The following is a 24624-nucleotide window of genomic DNA, read 5'->3' as shown; positions in this document are numbered from 1 at the left end:
TGGTTAATAGGTTAAACATTCACATCCCTAATGGGAAGACACAGCTATACAATATCCCAGTGCCAAGAAGCAGATGCAGTGTAATGTAGGAGAAAAAAACCCCATGCTCTAAAAATCACCTAATGGGGGGTCACGCTAATCCCACACAAATACTCCAGACCAGTGAAGTTAAATGAGGTAGAGACTACAGCACTAGTATTTCAGGGGAATGTCATCTCACTCATCTCAGGAAAGCTTGTGAAGCATGATCATTTGCTACAGGTGAAATGCACGAGGGTAATAAGCATCCATGGGATGGTTATTTTATTTAATACCCTACCATCCCTATAAAAATTGAAGTCCAGAGAAATACTACTATTTCTAGTAGTAGTCCAGAGAAATACTACTAGTTAACAGCGGACATAAATCCCTAAAGTCCCATACCTTGTGCTCATAGGGAAGCATTTCCCAGGATTTTGATATTTACTCTCAGTAGGGGGATTGGAGAAAGGAGTGGAGGGAATGGGGGGCGGGGGGGATGGTGAATCACAGAGGCATCTGCAGAGAGGTTTAATCTGTACAATATACAGAGATTTATTAGAGAAAAACTGACTTCCAGGACAGCCAAAGTGTACTTACCCCAAGACAGGTTCCAGGCGATATCTAGTCTCATTACTTATCATAAAGTAAATTGTTGATAAACAGTAAGATCTTGTAATTGTTGGGTCACATGGCCTCTTGTACTTTTGTGATGCAGCATGCCATGCTACATCTCCATTGCATACAAGTTGGGTTGAACACAGTGTATACCCTGACCATACAAAGTCTGGACATACTTGTGTAAGTTCCACAGACGATTTTCTGCATCCTTAACTGGTGGAAAGACTATTCTTCCTCTTCCAGTGGGAACAATAGTGATAGATGAATCCTTACTGGATTGTGAAATTCATCTGAGTGGTCATTTAGCTCAGGGAAAATGGACTCCAGAAGAATCTTTATTACAGATCTGTGCCCTGGAGCTCAGAGCTGTGTATACTATAAGGCATGCATTTATTTCTTGCTGATGATTCATGATCAGTCTGTTCTGATTATGTCAAGAGAACACAACTGAAGATTTTTACATAAACAAGTAGTGTGGAGTGAGATCGTTCTTTGTGTTGTGCAGAGGCAATATAGATTAGAACAAGACATATTGGATATTTTGTCGAAGCCCAGGTTCCCTGCTAATCCCGTATTCATGTATGCTTCTCCTCGAGTTCTATTTCTTTTGAAGATGTGAAGGAAAAACAGACAAGACAAGGCTAAGATTATAAACTTCTGTGTGACTGAGGCAGTACTGTTCCCACAACTTTTTTACTTGTCCATTCACTCTCCAATCTGATTGCTTCTGATGCTGGATCTTGTGACTCAGAGTTAGGAAATGACTCATCCTGATTTTTCCTCCTTCCATTTAACTGCTTGGATTTTGGATAGATGTCATCACTAGAAAAATCATGTTATTCGGAGTGCAAATCATCCTGAGTAGCAGTGGAAAAGAGTCTACAAGAAAAATGTACTGTGCAAAGTAAAACAGATTTGCCATCTGGTGTGATCATTGTAAACTGACATCTCTAAAGTCCCAGATACCTGGGTTCCTTGTAAGCTACATGGCATGCAGCTGCCTACTTATTCTCATGCAGGTGCTCAAGGCACCTGTGCAAGGTGCGGAGAAGGGCCACCCACCCCTAGCCTGGCCACTAGTCTGGTGGCTGGGAAAGGGACAGCCTGATCCAGGCACTTCTCCCTGGCCCGAGTGCAACCATGCCCAACCCTGGAGTAGTTTGGCTCAGCAGCAACCTCCCTGCCACAGCCGGAGCAACCTGGGTCTGGACACCCTCCCTACCATGAAGCAGCTTGTACCCACAGCCCCCATGCATGGGTCTAGTCCTGGACCTTCTCTTACACCTCTGCACCGTAGATAGAACCCTGGCAACCTAAACCTCTATCCCAGCCTTGAGCCTCTTATCCCCAGCCCCAAGCCAGAGCTCACACCCCAAACTGGACGAAAAATTAGAGGAAATGCTGCCAGATACATGACAATGTAGACTATATCTTTTAGCAGAAGATTTCAAATCTTGTACTTAGCTCTCTGAGGGTACATCTAGCAGCTGTTAGTGCCTTCTACTCCTCTCTGGATTAAGAGTATTTCCACCTGTAGAAAAACCTTCCCTTATATAGGACCTTAATATTGGCTTGACATATATTCATGAACCCTTGCCTTCATGGCTTTTTCCACATCTGCCCTTGAAAACTTTTTTGTAGCAGTAATTTTTGTGGGAAGAGTGGGAGAGTCAGAGTATCTCATGGCTGATCTCCCCACCATCCCAAACCCCACAGTTTTTTATTGTCGTATTTTCTCTTAGTACCCAAAAGAGGGTTAAAGTTTCACCTCAATTGGATTATACATTTTACTGCTATTTTATCCAACCTTCCCATGTATTATGATGAAGTCAATTTACATACTTTGGATGGGTGCTAACCTACTTCCAGAGAATGAAGCTATTTAGTAGATCCCCAAAACTACTCATTTTGCTCGTTGAACAAATGAAAGGAGTTTAGCTATCCACACAGAATTGTCAAATTGGGTTGTATTGATGTGAATTAGCTAAATTTAGTTCCTCCAGTCAATAATAATGCTCTTTCAACAAGGGTTCAAATAACAGTCACGACTTTTCTGTAAAGTGTGTCATAAGTGACATCTGTAAAGCTGTCACATGGAGCTCAATATATGCATTCATGAGATACTATGCTTTGATGTAGACATCTACATCACACATTTCTTTTGGTGGGATATTTCATTCTGTCTTAAACAGGACTGCAAACTCCCACTGCCATGGTTAGATGGCAGCTTGAGAATCACTTAGTGCAGAGTACACACAAGAACTCAAAAGAAAATAGGGAATTTACTTGTCTGTACAGTAACCAAAGTTCTTTGAGACACGTTGTCTCAGTGTATATTTCATGACCTGCTTTGCTTACTTTCTCCTTTGGATTCCTGCTATTATCTCTGGGAACTGCAGTAGAGAAGGAACTGGAGTAGTGATAGGTAGAGTTGCCAAGTGTCTGGTATTGACCCAGACAGTCCGGTACTTTCACCTCCTGTTCAGTAAAAAAAATTCAGAAAATACCGGACACCTAAAATGTCCTGTATTTTCTGATTTTTTTTCCCAGCCAGGAGGTGAAAGTACTGGACACCTGGCAACCCTGCGACACACTAGGCAACTGGGCCAAGCCCCTGCCCCCGGAACCCCTGCTTACTTGGTTCCACAGGGAAGCTGCATTCTGGCTCCATGAAGAAAACAAAATGGCTGCTGGCAAAAAGCCTAAAGAACTGAAGCCTTCCCTGGGTCTTAATGCTCAACTTTTCCCCTCTTGCTATCCCTATTCTGGCTCTGCAGGTACTTAATGCTGTTTTATTTTTATTTTTTTGCTTAATAATTCCTTTTTTTGCTCAGTAACTTTGATCTCCCCCTTTTTTCCCCTCCTCAGAATTTTTTCCCCATTTTTTTTGGGGGGGGGGGGGTTGTTCGGTATTTTTGGGTAAACCATCTGGCAACCCTAGTGATTGGTCCCGCATTGCCCTTTATACCAGGGTTAGGAAACCCAAGGCCCGGGGGTTGGATGTGGCCCACGGCTTGCTTGGATCCAGCCCCTGAGGCTCAGGGCTCTCCCTCAGCATTGGGGAGCCTACACTGGTGCTCCAGCTCCCCTGCCACCCACTGCAGGGCTGGAGCACGCAAAATTCACTAGCCTGGGCCCCCTAGGCTCTGGTGTGTGAGGGGAATGTGAGGAGTATCTTTTACCTTCTTAGTCAGGGGCCATGTCAGTGAGGGGTTTTTGTTTTGTTTCTCACTTGTGTGCAGCCCTCGACTGATTTTTTGTGGGTCAGTGGCCCCTGACCTCAAAAAGATTCCCCACCCCTGCTTTATATCTTTGGTAAAGACAAGAATAGTCAGAGCATGTGTGTGTGGACCAAACCGATACTGCTAACAAAAAAAATCTCTGATTTGGGCCCATATACAGCTGTAAGAGGAATACACACAGGGATCATCTTGAAATACTCCAGTGATTGTAATTCTCTTTTTAAAAGAAAGCCCAAACCAAAGAGAAATTAATTCTTAATTAAAAATAAATGTACTGCTGGAGGGGGATTACCTCATCTTTTTCTTGTGGTGACCCTGCTGATTAGATGGACTTTCTGCCTTTCAAGAGTTCTTGAAGTTTTTATGATATGTCCATCATATTGGTTTATTAACATATCACTTGGGTTAGGGACATAGCTGATCACAGAATCCTCCAAACGCTTCATTTTAGACTACAAAACTTCATTGTAGGACTAAGACAGATAAGATGGATGCTGGTAGCTGTTGGTGGGGTAGTGGGTCATTGAAGAGAAGTGTTAGGGAACAGTATGAATCTGACTGAAGAAGGAGGAATAAAATATTAGGAATGTTAGGTGAGGTTCGCATCTTGATTGTGCAATACAAGTAACCAAGTACTAAGATAACACTCTGACTATAAACAAATATTTTGATTTAACAATTCCTTTTAGCCAGATTAATAGCATGTCGCTTTAAAAATTGAGGATACAAGTATTATTGACAGAGTTCAATATTAGTCTGTTGCTCTTATTTTACACATTAGGAAAATTGGTATCATAAACATATAGTAAACAGGTAGAACAATCTAGTCTGCAATTCAACAAAATGAATATAATTTCAGAACTCAGTGCAAATCTTAGAAAACTTCTTTTAGGACATTTCTTTTTTTGAAACATTTTGTAAGCAATGGATGAAAGTGGTGTATTTTGCAAATAAAAACTACAGAAATAATGTGGGACAAAGTAATTTGCTCTTAAAATTTTATAACTATAATTTAAGCTAGACCTGGATGCTACCGTAATTATTTCCATATCTTTTTTGGAACATTAACTTTTCAATTTCAAAATGGATTTATCAGTAGCATAGTAATATCTCTTTTACAAAGTTATGAGTGGAAAGCATTTGTGTTCGTAGGATTTTAGGTATGGTATGGTATGGCATGGTATGTATTGCTAGAAAAGGTGGTATATATATTTGATTTTCCCAAGCTACTTCTGTCCCATAGTCCATTGTGACTATTTGCTTGGTTATACATAAATGTAACTTTATACCATTTTTATGCTGTTGGATTTCTATTAAATTTATATGGTACAGGGAAAAAAAGATTGGAAATAGGAAACAAGAACTTTATTTAGCTTTTGACACAGGTAGAAAATCAGTCTATCATTAAGATTTGATTTGGTGTTGAATTGTGGCCAAAATCTGGTTTCCAGACTTGTAACATATAGGCAGAAAATGATTGTCAAAAGGCCTGATCCCTCAAGTCTTACTATTTTGAATAGCTTGCTGAAGGCACTGGAACTGTTTGCAGACATAAGGATTACTTATGTTGTAAGTATGTGTTTTATAGGAGTAAACTGAAACTTGGTAACTGTCATGTGCCATGCTATCAATTACAGTGTGTATTCTCTTGCTTGTCCCACTTGATCAGGTGTTTATAGAAACTAAACTAAATCAGGACACAATCCTGCAAAATGATTAGCACCTCTTATGAGCTGCTATGGCTCTTTAGCCTCCACTCTTTAGCCCCTTCATAATGAGCATTGTATGAAATGGTGTAGCTGTGTCAGATGGAAATTTCTACCTGGGTAAAAAGCCAAATGAATTCCCTGTTTCCAAACCTTTCCCCTTGTACCACATGCATTTAATAGAAACCTAATTCCATAAAATTGTTTAAAGTTATATTTATGTGTAGCAGAGCGAATAGTCGCAATGGGCCATGGGTCAAAAGTAGCTTGGGAAAGCCAAATGTTCATGCTACCTTTTTATAGCATGAAAGCTTGTCTTTCACCAACAAAAACTGGTCCAATGAAAGATATTTCCTCACCTACCTTGTCTCTATAATGATAACTGTGGATTGTCAGCACTTCACAAAATCGGGTCTTAGAGGGTGATGTGTATTATGATGATAATGTTTAATATGCATCTTTTATATGTTCTTTATATTATGTTGCCTTTCTTTAAAGGTGCCCAGCTGTTGGTTAAACCTTTGGTAAAAGAAAATGGAGGAAAAATAGATGGAAACCAAAATATATATCTTGTTGGAGCCTCTCACTTAAGGCTGCTGCTGGGAGCTGAAACTGTGGGACTGGTAAAAGAATGTAATGATAGCTCAATGAGAACCTTTACATACAGCAGTAGAAACACCTTCAAAGATTTTGCAGGTGATGTTTTAAAGTGTTTTAGGACTATTCCTGAATTATTTAAAAATGTGGTAAAAAATTATAAGTGCATAAGCACACATCTTAACTAGTCAAATATTTTATCATTTTTCAGTTTGTTGTGTTTGTAAAAGCTAACAAATAGGTAGAATAAACCATTGTCTGTTTAATCCTTTTGACCTTTGAACATTCTCAGATTTTTTTGTAGAAATTATCTGTATTACCTGTCTCTGGGTGAGTCACAATTTTGCAGTGTGCATGTGTTTTTAATTGATGTTTTTTTATGTGATTTATCTATGTTATTGATATGAAAGTTTATAAGAAACTTAGCAAAGACCTTAAAATTTGTTAGTAATTGTACATGATTAGCACTTTCTATTTGAAGTGTTAGTTAATTTTATTGTCCCCTTTTCTGGTTAAAAAAATTGTGAAAAGCAAAATTTTGGGGTTTACTATATCTTAATTAGCTGGAAAAATATGAACTATTTTGCTCCATTATGTTTGTATATAAAGCAATTGGTTACTAGCATGGGAAATTACAGATTTCATGTTTGTATTCTTTAGACATGGGAGTTAATCAGGGATAGGTCCTTTCCTTCCTTTGTGTTTGGACATTGTGGGCACTACCAAAAATAATAATGTAGTACTCTAAGGATACCACCTGCAATGATTCTTTCTTAGGATACATCTAGACTGCGGGTTTTTTCCACTGAGTTCAGGGAACATGTTTGCTATTCTGCTTTTTTTGTGTGGAAGAGCAAACGTGCTCTTTTGGGGAGCTCTGTATACCTCGTTCTACGAGGAATAAGGGCTTCTCCAAAAGAGAAGGCTTTTCCGCCATTTGGCCCAGTCTAGATGGGGTTAAATGGCAGAAAAGCCTCTTTTGAAAAAGCAATCAGAAAAAGCCTATAGTATAGACCAAGCCTTAGAGGTCTTAGCTCCTTAGTACAAGATTGGCAGAACTCCTGTTTTATATGGAATTACCAGAGTTCCATCTTTAACTGGCCTTTTGTCAACATTTTTTCATCTGTCCATTTCAGTGCAGCCCTTCTCTATATTTTCTATGTGAAAAGGCTCTTTGGGTTCTGTTTGGCATGACTGAAGCCCTTAAAACATCAAATAATTTGCTGGACAACGCTGTTACCAAGAAGTTCAAATAATTGTTCCAGTATAGTTGTGATCCAACTGCCATGTGTAGACTTTGCTGGCATGAATTAAAGGATACCTAGTTTGCATTAAGATAAATTAAAAGTGTAGTTGGAATGGTATCTGAAGATAAAGTTATTTGTAATTCTGCTTCTTGGAACATTCAGTACCAATATGATTCTAACTCAGCTCCTTTAGAGGTGTTTTTTAAGATTTCTCATTACAGGTTGAAGCTCTCTTGTCCTGGACTCTGGTCTGGCAATATCTGTGGTCTGGCAGGACCACGGATATTGCTGGACTAGAGAGCTCCTGGACCAGAGGGCTGGGTGGCCATGGGGTTGCAGCAGCCCTTGTGGCCCCAAGGAACGGAGCCCTGGTGGATCCTGAGCAGCGGATCCACAGCAGTTCTGGTGGCTCTGGGATGGTGAAGTGGCAGAAGCCCTGGTGGCCCTATAGATCGGTGCCCTGATGGCTTTGGGGAATGGAGTCGTAGCTGTCACAGCAGATCCAATGCCCTGAGCCCTGGCAGCGCTGGAGCCAGGAAACTGCAGCAGCCTCAGGATAATGGAATTCAGCAGCCCCAGAGCCATAGCATTCCCAGTGCTCCAGAACTGTGGCAGAGTCAGGGTCTGAGAGCCACAGCAGCCCAGTTGTGGTGTCCCTGGGACAGTGGAGTCTCGGCAGTCTCTGGGCATTGGAGCTGTGGCAGCCCTAGGGTGAGTGAAGCCTGATGGCCCCAGGGCAGTAAAGCTGCGGCAGTGGGGACTGGCCAGGGGAGCTAGGAGATAGTGGGCTGGGGGCAAGGGAGCTCCACTAGGTCTGCTAATGGACCCTGGCAGAGCCCAGAGTCCCGTCAGCAGAGGGATGGAATTGACCAGTCAGGTCCTGAGGGTGCCAGACCAGGGAGGTCGAACATGTACTTTGGTCATGATTAATTATTTTAAAATGGTTTACCATTCTGGTACATTCATTTGCTATGCACTTGAAGATAGTATTTATATCCAACAGGGATTTGTGTGAAATGATTGCTATCGGGCCTCTTTTGTGTTGTGACATACTTCTCTCAGAGGTCAAAATTATGTAAGAGCTGAGAATTCCTGCCTATCTTTCATTAAGGTGCTGAAACCTGGGAGTGAGAATATTGTCAGAATTATATCTTCACAGAATCATAGTGGCAAGTGGGTAATATTCTCCATTTTGGTGCTCTCGAGTCACGTAGGTAGTGAGATTAAACATTCAGTAGCTGAAATGTATTTCTTATCATTTTAAGCTTTTAGGAAGCAGGAGTTTTCTCTCACAAATGTGTAATTTGAGTAATATTGGTGCAGAATATTTCTTTTCTGAACATGGTTGTCTTTGGTGCCTAATTTTGTCTCCAGTATCTTAAGCAATTATGTCCATTAGATTTTCTTGGTATCCTAAGTCAAAGGCATTATGAACCATTTTTTTTTATTTAGAGGACAATCACGATTTTCTTACAATGGCAGAGCGTCAATACATCATCAAGCATGAACTTGAAAATTTGAGAGCCAGAGATGAAAAAATGATTCCTGGGTATCCTCAGGCAAAGCTATATCCAGGAAAATCAATTAGTAAGTGATTTAGTTTATGGTATCCTTAATTGATTGCTTTGACTAATATTGATGTAACATGTTGCTCATCATGAATATGTAAGATAAAGGGAATGTTCCTAATTTCCTGGACCCTTCAAAAGTTAAAAGATCTTCACTGTATCTTTTTATTTGTCTTCATCTTTAAGAATTGGAGTAGTGTAAAAAAAACCACCTTCAACTAGTGGTCTGCAGAAAAGATAAATGGATATTTAAATACTAGATTATAGAGTTGGGAAGCAAATATTAAATGTTGAATTTTCACAACCATCTTCAAAGTATAATGGATTTCTAATGTGGTGGCACTCACCTCTCACAAGCACCTCTTCTGATTGAGTATGTCTGCAGCCTTGCAGTTTATGGTCACCTATGTCAGTGGTTTTTGGTTGAGTCTCACACGCTGTATTCGAAACAGAACCAGAACTCTTCTGACATGCACAGTCTTTAACTTGTCCTGGCCCTGACCACGGCATGGGATAAAGCCCTGGATATCCTCCCTTGGACACTCTTTTTCTTGTGGCCTTCCCAGGGCTTCGTCCTTACTCAGTCCCAGCAGCCAGTCAGGAGTGCCTTCTTTGCTTCTCTGATCTTTTATCACACTGAGCTGTCGCTGGTCCTGCTGCTCTTTCACCCATCTAGTAATACAATCCTCTATTCTCCAGTTCCAGGCATGAACTGACAACTTGTAACTTACTGTTTCTGGAAGCAAACTGCAGACACTGTGGACTATATTAATTATCCAGGGAGTAAATCTTGTAAGTTGTTGCTTAGGAATGATTGTGTGATAAAGCGGAGGGTGACCAAAATGATTAGGGGGCTGGAGCGCATGCCCTATGAGGAGAGACTGGGGGAATTGGGTTTGTTTAGTCTGCAGAAGAGAAGAGTGAGGAGGGATTTGATAGCAGCCTTCAACTTCCTGAAGGGAGGTTCCAAAGAGGACGGAGAAAGGCTGCTCACAGTAGTGACAGATGGCAGAACAAGGAGCAGTGGTCTCAAGTTACAGTGGGAGAGGTCTAGGTTGGATATGAGGAAAAACTATTTCACTAGGAGAGTGGTGAAGCACTGGAATGGATTACCTAGGGAGGTGGTGGAATCTCCATCACTAGAGGTTTTTAAGTCTCGGCTTGACAAAGTCCTGGATGGGTTGATTTAGTTGGGATTGGTCCTTCCTTGGGCAGGGGGCTGGACTTGATGACCTCCTGAGGTCTCTTCCAGCTCTATGATTTGATTTGGTTCACTTTAGATCAGTGGTCACCCAGTGGTAGATTGATCCTGGAGTCTCTGATAGTTGATTACCACCTGCCTGATCTGCCCCTGTGCTTCTCTTAGAAGTGGCCAGCATATCCCCATGGTCCCAAGGCATGTGGGCTAGGGGTCTCCATATGCTGCTCCTTCCAGCAGGATCTGCCCCTGCAACTGTTATTGGCCAGGAACAGCAGGGAGGGACTGCACACACACCACCTGCAAGGAAGTGCTACCTGCTTCTGGGAGTTGGGCAGGCAGGGAACCTGCCTTAGCTCCATTGTGCTGCCAACTGGAAGCCACTTGAAGTAAGTGCTGCTCAGTTGGAGCCTGCATCTCTGCCCCAGCCCTGTGACATCTCCCAGAGCCTACACCCAAACTCCTTCCTACACCCCAGTCCTCTGCCCCAGCCCTGAGTTCCCTCCTATGTCCAAACTCCCTTCCAGAGCCCACAGCCTGTACCTGTGCTATATCCCAGTGCTCTGTGCCAGCCTGGAGCCCCCTCCTGTACTCAGTCCCTTCCCAGCGCTTGCACCCCTCACCCAGTCCCGCACCCCAACCTCCAAGGCTCAGTCTGGAGACCACTCCAACACTTGATAACCCTTGTCCCCAGCCCAGAGCCCATGGTCCAGCATCTTGGAGACCACTGCTTTAAGACAGTAAGCTTGTTTGGTTTGTCTCCTTGTAAAGTAACAGTTTTTCTAAAGCCACTAGTATTATATTACTGAGAAAGGAAGTTTGGTTTCATTTTCAGCTCTTGAAATCTTCAATGGAAGATCATTTTTCCTCTGACTTGAGAGCTCTTTTATTTAATAATAAAGCTGGAACTAGCCCATTGGCGCACAGGTTGTTTTCTAAAAACTGTACTGTGTCTTTTAAAATCTGAGGCTTGTTCAAGTTTGGTATTTATATTTCAACATTAATGTAACCAGAATAGAAAAATTTGTGTCTTTTAATATCTCAAGCAATTTGTATATAACTTGACACACTTCCTCTGTTGAGAGGAGGAGTTTTTCAACTGATGTGGGTAATCTACCTCTCAAGAGAGATGGTGGCAAGGTTAATAGAATAATTCTTTGTCTTCTAATCCATTTTCCAGGCTCATTCTAAAACTCCAACTTCCCTGAGCACCTTACATTGATGTGCACATACATAAATAGTATTTACTTTCTATCATAAAAATTGAATACAAATATATTATGGGATATTATGAGACTATTTATGTTGAAGAGAGCATTCAGATTTAGTTGCTTTGTAATTTAAGATGACATATTTTCTCTATATAAAACAAATTTTCCTGCGGGATGACAGAGTGATGTCATCCCATCACTCTGCATCCACAGGAGCCAAACTCCACCCACTCCCAGCCTGGCCCTCCCCAGGGGTCCATGTGGAGAGCTGGGGCTGTCTGTGGCCCCGGCCGGGCCTCCCCTCCCCACTGGCCAGGGGGAGAACCATAGCTCCCACAGCCTCAACCCAACCCTCCCCGGCTGCTGCGGCCTGGGCCCCACACTCCCGGTGGCCAGGGGGAGAGCTGGAACTGGTGCACCAAGGCCCAGCTCTGCCCAGCCCTGCTTGGTGGCTGGGGGAAGAGCTGGGGCTGACGTTCCACACATGGACTGGCCCTGCCTAGAGGTCCGGCCCTGCCTGGCACCTCGACCCTGCCTGGTGGTCCGGCCGTGGCCAGTGGCCAGGAGGGGAGGAAGCTGGGGCTAGCATGGCCCAGCCCTGCTTGGCAGCAGGGAGGGAAGGGAAGAGCCGGGGTGAGGGGAGAAGAGCCAGGGCTGGCGGGGGGAGGGAGAAAGAGTCAGGGCCAGCCAGGGGATGGGGAGAAAGAGCTGGAGTTGCCATGCTGCAGTTTCTACCTGGCCTTCCCCGGTGGCTGTGGGGAGAGCTGGGGCTACCTCAGTCTGGTGCTCCCCAGTGGCCGGGGGGGAGAGCTAGGGCCGCTCGGCCTGCTGAGACCCTGCACTCCCAACTCCCTCACTCACCCCTTCCACTGAGACCCTGTACCCCCAGCCCACTCCTGCCTCCTCCCTCCCAGCCACACACCTACTTCCAGTCTGCTTCTGCCCCCTTACCCCTGGCCAGACACCTACCCCACAGAGAAAGGGGGATTGGCGAGTGTAGCGAGCAGGGAATACAGTCCCCTACTAGTTTTTAAATGTTTTTACTGCTTTTCTTGTAAGAAATGGAATAACAGTAACTAAAACCTATTTCTTTTAGTTTGATTTGATAAGCTTAATTTAAAAAAAATATTCATAGTTTTTGGTGCTCATGAAAATAAATACAAAGTTCATCAGCTAGAACCAGGCACAGTGCCAGGTGCTATTAAAGCTTTGCCACATGGCTGTATGATTCCATTTCAGTTCTGACCTGCTATACTGCTTGCTGTTTAAGCCACAGAGACTGCCAGCTTGTGGGGTAGTTTGTATGATTTATACCAGCTGTCAAGTTTTTCTTGTAGAGAACACTTAAGTCCAGGTCTTTGTAGGGGTGTTAACCAATCTTGCACCCTCTGTATTAGGTAATATGTTATTAATATATATGATTTTTAAATGCACATTTTGGGCATTATAAGGATTTAAGTAGCAATTTTTATTTAATTTAAAAAAAACATATAGGCTTGATAGATATAACATAGCTCAGTGCAAACATTCTAACTCTACTATGCCTTTAAAGGAGCCATGTAAGCATAATTTTTCCTTTTTTTTCTTTTAGTTAGAAGATTACTGACCAATGGTATCCTAGTTCAGATTTTCCCACTTCATGATTCAGAAAAACTGAAGAAACTCCGGTACGCCTGGTATGGCCAGATGAAAATTAGTTATCAACCTTTAGGTATGTTGGCACTTATTTCACGGTAAAAAAATAGAAGGTATTGAAACCAGAAGTGGCTCCAGGAGTGAGAAGCTTTTGACACCCTAGCTTTCCTTATGTAATCCAGAGAGCTGATTCTGAGTACAGACTTCCAATCCTGCAGACTCACTTTATCGAAACTATTTCTCAGAAACTTTTGGATAATTGAGATTACATGGCAGCAGGTTAAGGGAAATTGGAAGTTCGTAAGCCCAGAACAAATCACACTTTTACAAAGGCAATTAGCCAAGGCATCGGAGATTGAACCCCCAGATAACATGTCTTCTAGTTTGTATACCTCTTTAATCCCCCTTCCTTTAAAACAAACTTTGGAAAATTAAATGAAGGAAAGATTACATTTAGTATCGTTTCAAAGTTAAACACGGAAAAGTAAGGACATGGCAGTTAATTATAGCTGAGTTTGAGTAATAACAGTTTGACCTTATTTGAATATGAAGAGAATGTTAAGAGAAAAACATTTTCTTCTTCGAGTAGTGACCCTGTGGATGCTCTACTCTGGGTGCTGGTGTGTCTTCGTGCCGGTGACTAGAATTTTTTCTAGCAGTGTCTGTCACGCATGCACCGTGGCACCCCCTTGTGCCTTTGGTGTCTGTTAGGCGCATATGCAGCATGGGTCCCTCAGTTCTTTCTCTACTGTGTTTGGCAGCAGACAGAGCTCTTTCTCTTGCCCGTTTCAACAACAATAACAAAAAATAAAAGACAAACCCCCCTGTTAATTTCCCTTTGTTTTCCTCATACTTCCAAGTTTTAAGTCCACCCCCCACCCTACAACCAAAAAACCCCACTTTTTCTTCCGTTGTCATTGGCCTGCCAATTCTCGCCATGCCTAATGTCCGGATCTCCCAGCTTCAGGAAATATGAATCTTTCTGAGATTCTATGCCCATCTCAGATGGGCATTCCTCGTGCATGAAGTGCCTCAGAGAAGCCCTCAGACACAAAAGTGTCCTCACTGTTCTAAATTGACAGCCAGAGCATGCTGCGACTGCGTCAACAAGTTAAAAACCTTTTTGTATGAAAAGTCACTCCAGCCAGCTTCTGAGGACAGATCATCTATCTTAAAATCAACATCTGAGCCGAAAGGTATGGACAAAACTCATTCCGCTACCTCTTCTGGCATATCTATGTCCAAAACCAGGCTGTCCCCGGCCAGACCCTTACCCTTGGTACCGACTTCCACGAGAGTCAGCACCGTGGACAGGCCCAGCACCTCTGGAATGGCACCATCCAAGACACCGGTACTGCATAAGAGGGAGCACTCGGAGCCCAAACAAAAATAGCTGGCACCAACGGCACTGACCACACCATCTAGACTTCACAAGCACCAGTTGGCACTGAAACTGCCACCTCAGCCAGCACCGGTCACGACACCTAAGAGACCCCATTCTGACGTTCTGCCTCCCAAGCAATCGTTGCTGCCTACACTGGCGGCACCGAGTACTATACTATAGAGTTCATGATCTTAAGGAAAGGTAGAAGGGAGACCAGCACAATTGAGGTAATGGATTTCAGGAAGGCAGATTTTGATAAGCTCAGAGAACTTGTAGGTAAGGTCCCATGGGAAGCAAGACTGAAGGGAAAAACAACTGAGGAGAGTTGGAAGTATTTCAAAGGGACGTTGTTAAGGGCCCAAAAGCAAACAATTCCGCTGTGTAGGAAAGATAGAAAATATGGCAAAAGACCAGCTTGGCTTAACAAGGAGATCTTGCACAATCTCAAAATAAAAAAGGAGTCATATAAAAAATGGAAACTAGGACAAATAACAAAGGATGAATACAGGCAAGCAACACGGGAATGCAGGAGCAAGATTAGAAAGGCAAAGGCACAAAATGAGATCAAACTAGCTACAGGCATAAAGGGAAACAAGAAGACCTTTTATAAATACATTAGAAGCAAGAGGAAGACCAAGGACAGGGTAGGCCCACTGCTTAGTGAGGAGGGAGAAGCAGTAACAGGAAACTTGGAAATGGCGGAGATGCTCAATGACTTCTTTGTTTCGGTCTTCACCGAGAAGTCTGGAGGTGTGCCTAACGTAGTGAATACAAGCAGAGAGAGGGTAAGTTTAGAAGATAGGATACACAAAGAACAAGTTAAAAATCACTTAGGAAAGTTAGATGTCAGCAAGTCACCAGGTCCTGATGAAATGCATCCCAGGATACTCAAGGAGCTGATAGAGGAGGTATCTGAGCCTTTAGCTATGATCTTTGAAAAATCATGGCAGACAGGGGAGATTCCAGAAGACTGGAAAAGGGCAAATATTGTGCCCATCTATAAAAAGGGGAATAAGAACAACCCAGGAAACTATAGACCGGTCAGTTTAACGTCTGTCCCAGGGAAGATAATGGAGCAGGTAATTAAGGAAATCATATGCAAACACTTGGAAGGTAATAAAGTGATAGGGAATAGCCAGCATGGGTTTGTGAAGAACAAGTCATGCCAAACTAATCTGATAGCTTTCTTTGATAAGATAACGAGCCTTGTGGATAAGGGAGAAGCGGTGGATGTCATATACCTAGACTTTAGTAAGGCATTTGATACGGTCTCGCATGATATTCTTATTGATAAACTAGGCAAATATAACTTAGATAGGGCCACGATAAGGTGGGTGCATAATTGGCTGGATAACCGTAGTCAGAGAGTGGTTATTAACGGTTCTAAATCCTGCTGGAAAGGGATAACAAGTGGAGTTCCTCAAGGGTCTGTTTTGGGACCCATACTGTTCAATATCTTCATCAATGATGTAGATATTGGGATAGAGAGTACGCTTATTAAGTTTGCAGATGATACCAAACTGGGTGGGGTTGCGACTTCTTTGGAGGATAGGGACATAATTCAGAATGACCTTAGCAAGTTAGAGAAACGGTCGGAGGTAAACAGGATGAGGTTTAATAGAGAGAAATGCAAAGTGCTCCACTTAGGAAGGAACAATCAGTTCCATACATACAAGATGGGAAGCGACTGTCTAGGAAGGAGCATGGCGGAAAGGGATCTAGGGGTCATAGTGGACCACAAGTTGAATATGAGTCAACAGTGTGATGCTGTTGCAAAAAAAGCAAATATGATTCTAGGTTGTATTAACAGGTGTGTTGTAAGCAAAACTCGTGAAGTCATTCTGCCGCTCTACTCTGCACTAGTTAGGCCTCAGCTGGAGTACTGTGTCCAGTTCTGGGCGCCACATTTCAAGAAAGATGTGGAGAAATTGGAAAGGGTACAGAGAAGAGCGACAAGAATGATTAAAGGTTTAGAGAACATGACCTATGAAGCCAGGCTTCATGAACTGGGCTTGTTTAGTTTGGAAAAAAGAAGATTAAGGGGGGACATGATAGCGGCTTTCAAATATCTAAAAGGGTGTCACAAGGAGGAAGGAGAAAATTTGTTCCTCTTGGTTTCTGAGGACAGGACAAGGAGTAATGGGCTTAAAGTGCAGCAGGGGAGGTTTAGATTGGACATTAGGAAAAAATTCCTAACTGTCAGGGTGGTCAAATATTGGAATAAATTGCCAAGGGAGGTGGTGGAATCTCCCTCTCTGGAGATATTTAAGAACAGGTTAGATAGACATCTGTCAGGGATGGTGTAGACGGAGCTTGATCCTGCCTTGAGGGCAGGGGGCTGGACTCGATGACCTCTCGAGGTCCCTTCCAGTCCTATGATTCTATGATTCTATGATTCTATACAAACCTCAGCATTAACACGGGAGCATCTATGGCATACGTCTCTACTAATGAGCCATCTTTCATCAGCACTGTTGTCTCCATTCTCCTCCAAAGAATTGGTGTATTTGTGCAGATCTCCCATTCTGCCAAACTCCCCAAGTAAAGCCCGCACTGAGCTGTGCAGCTGCTTCTTCTCTCAACATTCCGGCCCAACACAGAGAGCTCCATCTTGGGATACTGGTCCTATTACATCAAACCTCAGCAGCCCAAACTTCTACATCCAAACAGCAGATTTGAAGGTTTGGTCGAGAGCCTGAAAGACAGTTTCCTTGCGGTCACACCATTGGACAATTATCCACAGTTCAACTACTGCCAACACCCCTTTTTACAACAACGGGCACAAATAACATCGGACAAATGGGTCTTGGAGCTCATCCACTATGGTTACTCCTTCCCCTTCACTTCCCTTACCCCTACCCATCCTCCCACCCTGACCCTCTCCAGGGACCCCCCCCCTCACAAGACCCTCCTTCAGCAAGACGTGCTTCACTTTCTTTGGTTAGGCACCATAGAACTGGTACCAATGGAGTTCCAATGGAAAGTTTTCTAGTCAACTTATTTTCTAAAAGAAAAAGAATGGAGGATGGAGGCCCATTCTAGATTTAAGGAGGCTCAGCAAATACGTCACTTCCAACTATTCAAAATTGTGACTCTAGCAACAATAATTCTAGCATTAGATCAAGGAGATTGGCTTTCGGCTCTCAATCGCCAAGATGCATATTTTCACATAACAATTCATCCTGCCCACAGGCGCTTTCTACGGTTCACAGTTGGTCATCACCATTACCAATACTGAGTGCTCCCTTTCAGCCTTTCAACAGCTCCCAGAGTTTTTCCCAAAACTCTAGCCATCATGGTGACATACCTTCATTGTCAGGGAGTGATGATAATTCCATACTTAGATGACTATCTCATAAAAGGCACATCTTTCTGAGAGACACAAGACATGGTCAAGACCACCACAGACCTCTTGCTCCGGCTTGGATTCCATATAAATTATGAAAATCCACACTCCATCCTATGCAAACCCTAGAATTTATAGGAGCACACATCGATACCGGCACATCCAGAGCAACTCTGCTCATGCACAGATTCGAGATCCTGTGCAACCTAATAGCAGTAGCACGGGTGACCCTTACTATGACAGTTCGCGAATGCCTAAAAATCTTAGGCCATGTGGCTGCTACAACCTATGTCGTCAGGCTGGTGAGGCTCCATATAAGATGTCTGCAGTCTTGGCTCACCACACTCTACACTCCGTCCAGAGACCCGCTCTCCAAGTCAATTACCATTCTGCTAGGGATCCTCAGCTCCTTGGACTGGTGGACAGATCCACACAGCGATCTCTAACTGGCATCTCATTCCATCATCTGATCCCGACACTCATCATTATGACTGATGCATCACTCATGAGATAGGGAGCCCATTTAGGAGCCCTCACGGCCCAAGGCAAATGGTCTTTCACCGAGCAAACGCTTCATATCAATCTTTTAGAACTGAGAACGGTACGCATGCCAGCATTTCCTGTGCCATATAGCATGCAAGACAGTCAGCATTATGACGGATGATACGACTTGCATGTATGACATCAATCGGTAAGGCAATGCACAACCTCTGTCCCTATGCATGGAAGCTCTCAAACTATGGAATTGGTGCTTGGCGCACCATATTATCCCTGTTGCCACTTACCTCCCAGGAGTGTTAATGTCATAGCAGTTGCCCTCAGTCGCAAGTTCTATGACCACTACAAATGGGAGATAGACACACAAGTCCTCAGTTACGTATTCTGCCAATGGGGGCAACCAGACATAGACCTTTTCATGACCAGGACCAATTGCAAATGCCACCTTTACTACTGGGGATGCTTTCTCCATCAAATGTGATGCACTGTTACTCTATGCATTCCCACCTCTTCTTATGCTCCACGAGGTTATAATCAAAATCAGAACAGAACGAGTCTGCGTGATTCTCATTGCACCAGTGTGGCCAATACAAACATGGTACCCTTACCTCCACATGATGATGGTAACGGATCCATACACCTTTCTACTTCAACGCAATCTTCTCTCCTAGAGTCATGGCAGAATTCTCCATTCCAAACTACACAAACTCCACCTCCAAGCATGGTTCCTTCATGACTCCAAGATGCTGAAAATACCTGCTCAGAAAGGGTAAACCAAATATTAATCAACAGAAGTAGAGAGTCCACTAGGAAAACTTACCTTTACAAATGGATTAGATTCTCCGAGTGGCTCAAACGTAATCACCCCATGCCCTCTGAAATCTCCCCCGTCTTCCTCTTATTGGACTACTTGCGGCACCTAAGGGAGGCTGGCCTGGCTTTAAATACTATCAAGGTACATGCAGCAGCTATAGCAGGCTTTCATTGCACCACTGACCTCTTTCCTGTCTAACCCAATCACCAAGAGATTCCTCGCTGGCCTACAAAATACCTTTCTGTCTGTTCGCCCTCCAGTTCCTATCTGGGATCTGAATCATGTACTTAAGAGCCTGATGAAGCCACTTTTCGAGCCCTTGTCATCTTGCCCGTGGTCATACCTATCTATGAAGGTCTCTTTTCTAGTCACACTAACCTTGAGTAGGGGAACTCGCCACACTAATGGCAGACCCCCCCCTTATACAATTTTCAGCAAGGACAGAGTGTCACTTCGGCTCCACCCTAAATTCCTCCTGAAAGTCCCATCTCTCTTTCACGTCAATGAACCCATACACTTTCCTGCTTTCTTCCCCAAACTGCACATTGACCCATCCCAGGCTGCATGGCATACCTTTGACATCTGCAGAGTGCTCGCATTCTACATTGATCTCATAAGAGCCCAGAGGATATCTCCTCCACTCTTCCTGTCCTTTGCGGAATGATCCAAGGGACAAACTGTTTCAAAGCTAAGGCAAACTATACATTCCAAATCTTGCCCTATACTAAACTTCAGCAATCTCTTTGCTCACCCCCCTCCCTACTAAACTCTGATCACTGTTATAGACCACTCTGTCACCATGCCACTTTCATAAAGACAGTATTTTGCTGAGGTTCTGATCAGTTTTGCATTAACCTTAATTTTGTAATTTCTTTAGTTTTGAATGTCTGTGCATTCTTAACTTTTCAATAACAGTGTATTGCAATCAATTATACTTTAATTGATGTTGGCATTTTGTTTCTACTGTTGTTATAGATGTTAAGATAAGCTATAATTACAGCTCTACTAATTTTTTTCAAATATATCTTTTGGTAGTTTTAGAAGTGGGGTAAGAATTACAGAGAAGTAATGATATTTGGTTGTTTTGTTTGGGAAACTGAAATTTGGGCCATTGCTTACTCTGAAATTTCATTTCATATTACCCTGAGTCCTATGTTGGGAATTGTTCAGTATAATATAAAAGATGACTTGGTGAAGTGGATAAGTTGTTTTACTTAGTATTAATATCTAAAAGGAAATCTTGTCTTCAATGCAACCTGTATAACTTAGGAACCCAATGTTCATTCTTTCTTTTCATATGCTAGTCAGATAACTCTTTTGTTTCTTTAGAATATAATGCTGTTCCTATTGAAGATTTTAGTATTTCTGTCCTAGAATATTTTATAAAACTTTTTTTCTTTGAAAAGAAGTTCTTGTGGTGTTTCCCCTTTGCCTTGGCTTAGGGTTTTTCCCCCTCTCTCCACAGATGAAATCCGCTGCTACTTTGGTGAAACAGTTGCTCTCTATTTTGGCTTCTTGGAATATTTCACATTTGCTTTGGTTCCTATGGCCCTCATTGGGATTCCTTACTATGTATTTGCATGGGAAGACTATGACAAGTATGTGATGTTTGCCTCATTCAATCTGCTTTGGTCGACAGTGATCCTTGAAGTATGGAAGCGCTACTGTGCTACTATGACTTACAGGTGGGGGACACTATTAATGAAGCGGCAGTTTGAGGAACCGAGGCCAGGATTTCATGGGGTTTTGGGAATTAATCCTGTCACTGGCAAGGAGGAGCCAGTATACTCAAGTATTAAAAGACAGATACGAATTTATCTGGTGTCTTTGCCATTTGTGTGCCTTTGCCTCTATTTTTCACTCAATGTCATGATGATTTACTTTGAGTTGGAGACTTGGGCTCTGGATTTCCATGAGGAGAATGAGTCTTGTTTTAGCAACTTAATGCTATTTGTGCCCAGCATCATCTATGCTATTGTGATTGAAATGATGAACCGTGCCTACCGATATGCTGCAGAATTCTTAACATCATGGGGTAAGACTTGTCCTTTTTTTTCTTTTTACTTTTCTTTTACATGAGGAAGTATTTTCAAACCTTTAGAATAATTATATATGAACACATTTATATATGAAATTATATATAAAAGAGATCTAGGGGTCATAGTGGACCACAAGTTGAATATGAGTCAACAGTGTGATGCTGCTGCAAAAAAAGCAAATATGATTCTAGGTTGTATCAACAGGTGTGTTGTAAGCAAAACTCGTGAAGTCATTCTGCCGCTCTACTCTGCACTAGTTAGGCCTCAGCTGGAGTACTGTGTCCAGTTCTGGGTGCCACATTTCAAGAAAGATGTGGAGAAATTGGAAAGGGTACAGAGAAGAATGACAAGAATGATTAAAGGTCTAGAGAACATGACCTATGAAGCCAGGCTTCATGAACTGGGCTTGTTTAGTTTGGAAAAAAGAAGATTAAGGAGGGACATGATAGCGGTTTTCAAATATCTAAAAGGGTGTCACAAGGAGGGAGGAGAAAATTTGTTCCTCTTGGTTTCTGAGGACAGGACAAGGAGTAATGGGCTTAAAGTGCAGCAAGGGAGGTTTAGATTGGACATTAGGAAAAAATTCCTAACTGTCAGGGTGGTCAAATATTGGAATAAATTGCCAAGGGAGGTGGTGGAATCTCCCTCTCTGGAGATATTTAAGAACAGGTTAGATAGACATCTGTCAGGGATGGTGTAGACAGAGCTTGGTCCTGCCTTGAGGGCGGGGGGCTGGACTCGATGACCTCTTGAGGTCCCTTCCAGTCCTATGATTCTATGATTTCCTAGCAAAGAGGGTGTTTCCTAAACTTAGCTGTTGTGTACATAAACAAAACTGTCTGGACAAATTAACTGTTTAGTTGTGCAGAGACATTCCACCCCATTCTGGCAGAAAAGGGATTAAAAGCGGCCTAGGGAAGCTGTGCAGGTAGAAGTCAGTTAGGGCCCTCACAAAAATAGCTGAGCGCCCAGAAGTGGTCACTTCCTGCAAGGACAGAGTGTGGTCTTGAACTAATCCTCAATATGACCAGGAGAAGGTTCTAGTCTGACAATAGGGGCTGAACCTCATAACCAGGATGTTTTCAGGACTTCTCTGAATGTTTAATTTTACATATATGTATGGATGTATATGTATATTAAACACACACACACTCTAGATATAGATAGATATAGTTATAAATATAGATATATAATACCGCATTTCAGTCTTAGTGTGCATTTGTCCCACACATTCGAGATTAAACTTTTGGCTAGAAGTTCCTATTGGATTCCCTTGTGCTCCTGCACTAATGGTCAAAAGGGCAACGGGACCAGTTGCCATTTGGTTCCTTTTCACAACCAGTGGCTTTGACATGGACCTCCCAGTGTCTGTACTGACTCTTCATTTGTTAATGATTTTTTTGAATCAATGTATATATTATGGGGATGTAAACAAGTAGTTGCGTATATGACTAATTGATAAGCCTTGGCTTATTGGTTAATCTTCTCACCTACTTGCATTTCTCCCTCCCCCCTTGCTGCCTGGAGCCAGTCCAGGGGAGGATGTTACAAAACAACCTCAGCAAGGAGCCTGAGACCCGCTGCGGGCATCCTGTGGAACAGCCTCTGTCCTTGGCAAATATGGGCCCACTTAAAGGGTTTTTTTGCGCAAAAAGGAGCCGGCCTCACAGCGCTTTTTTGTGCAAAAACCTCTCGCGCAAAAGGGATCCGAGGAGGAAATGCAAATGAGCACTTCATTTGCATTTCCTCTTGTGGAAGAGGATCGTAGTATAGACGTAGCCTATGTTTCTAGCTAGTTGAATTTTGCTTTGTGCTTTGGCCTTTGTAATTTTATCGCTACAGGCTTATGTAGTTTATTTAAATTCATCTTTTGTAATTTGACCTATTTTCCCCTTTTGGTTAGGAGTCTTTTGAGTTTCAGATCATTGAATAGCTCCTGGTTAAGCCAGGAGGGGTCTTGCCATACTTCCTATCATTTCTATGCTAGGGATAGTTTGCTCTTTCTGGGAGGTTGAATGACTACCCTATTTCTACCTAAGAAATTACTTATATGGGTTTCAGGAGATGTTAGACTATGTTATGAGCTTCTCAAATTAGATCCACCTGTTAGTACTAGAGCTCATTCCACTAGGGTGCAGGCAGCTGCAACTATTTTTTTTTTGAAAGGCATACCCATAACTGACATCTGTAAAGCTGCCACCTGGTGATACACCACTTTACTAGATCTAATGCCTTAATAGAAGCATCCAAAGCAGATACTTCCTTTGATAGAAGAGTATTGTATACTCTTCTACAGTATACAATAAATTCTGAACACTCACCACTTTATTTAGATCATTTCTTGAGAGTCAGTAAGGGTGGAAAATCTATACACACACACACACACACACAAACACTTAAAGAAAATGTTATTTATGAGTTTATTTACGATTGTGTCATTCGAGATGTAGTTCTCACATATGTATGCCATGACCCACCCTTGTTGCTCTCTGATTTAGCGTCCTATTTGTGTAATTGGATTCTGTGGTGAGTTGTGGTTGGCCCTACATCACCATCTATGAACTTGGAATGGGCGCATGAGGACATTTGGGAAGCATGCACAAACCCAGCGAATGCAGCTGTACAAAAGACTGATCTCTAGTTCATGGGATGCTTGCACACTAAGAGTGGGATATAGGTATAGTTAGATAACATCTCTAGGAACTTTAGTTTCACTACAGATAACGTTTCTTGTTGAGTGGAGCAAGCATATTGTATGTGTTTCAAGTATTTAAGATATTTTTTTGAGGTAGACTTTTACCAATTGTATAGGAAAACAAATCACATATATTAATGTTCTAAAGTTTTAGCTATATAATTTAAACACTTTTAGACTGGTTTATTGGGCTTTTTGTTGGTAGCATGGCCCTAAGAATGAAGTGGGCAGAATCGTTAAAGACCACAACACTTTTCTAAAACAGCATCTTGTACATTGGACTATTTGGTCCAGACCGAGATTCCACTTGTCTATCAGGAGATTCTCTAGAGAACTATCTCCCAGAATGCTAGAGATGCCATTGTTAGAAATGTCAGCTGCCAAGAAATGTTTGGTGTCTTGTTCTAGAATCTTTAAGAGATCGGAAGTTATGGAACTCTTTAAAGGAGTCAAAATATTATAGCAGTGATTCTAGAGAAGGAAAAGAATTCTAGTAGTTTAGTGGTTTAGGGGAAGCATTGCACTGAAAACAGAAAACTTAGAATGTTTTTGGAGAGGGCTTATATTGAATTAAAGGGGCTAGTTAGTGAGCCTGAGAAAAAGCGTCCCGTAGAGGATGAAGTTTGCATTTAGGTGATTAATAAATTGTACCTGATGTTTTGTAATCAGTACTACTAAGTGAAATGTTTTAATTTAGTTTTTCTGACCCTTCTCTTCATGCTCCAGAATTAAGTAATGTATATGTTATATTTATGGAGAATTAATTAAATACATGCAAGAATTTGTGTTCTGGGCATCAGGGAAC

General features: G+C 42.4%; 1 protein-coding gene across 4 annotated transcripts in view; it reads left to right on the top strand.

The window, feature by feature from the left end:
* The window catches only part of ANO10 (anoctamin 10), a 199433-nt gene that overhangs the window by 6686 nt on the left and 168123 nt on the right, over window positions 1-24624 (top strand). For all 4 annotated transcript variants that reach the window (XM_075921961.1, XM_006125564.4, XM_075921960.1 and 1 more), the window contains exons 3-6: window positions 6086-6283; window positions 8884-9018; window positions 13000-13119; window positions 20551-21120. In XM_075921961.1, coding sequence (XP_075778076.1) covers window positions 6086-6283; window positions 8884-9018; window positions 13000-13119; window positions 20551-21120 — 1023 coding nt within the window. The remainder of the gene's footprint in view (window positions 1-6085; window positions 6284-8883; window positions 9019-12999; window positions 13120-20550; window positions 21121-24624) is intronic.

Source organism: Pelodiscus sinensis, chromosome 2 (assembly GCF_049634645.1).
Source record: "Pelodiscus sinensis isolate JC-2024 chromosome 2, ASM4963464v1, whole genome shotgun sequence".
Classification (NCBI taxonomy): Eukaryota; Metazoa; Chordata; order Testudines; family Trionychidae; genus Pelodiscus; species Pelodiscus sinensis.
The sequence above is the reverse complement of the archived record's forward strand: the minus strand, read 5'-3'. Positions and strand labels throughout refer to the sequence as shown.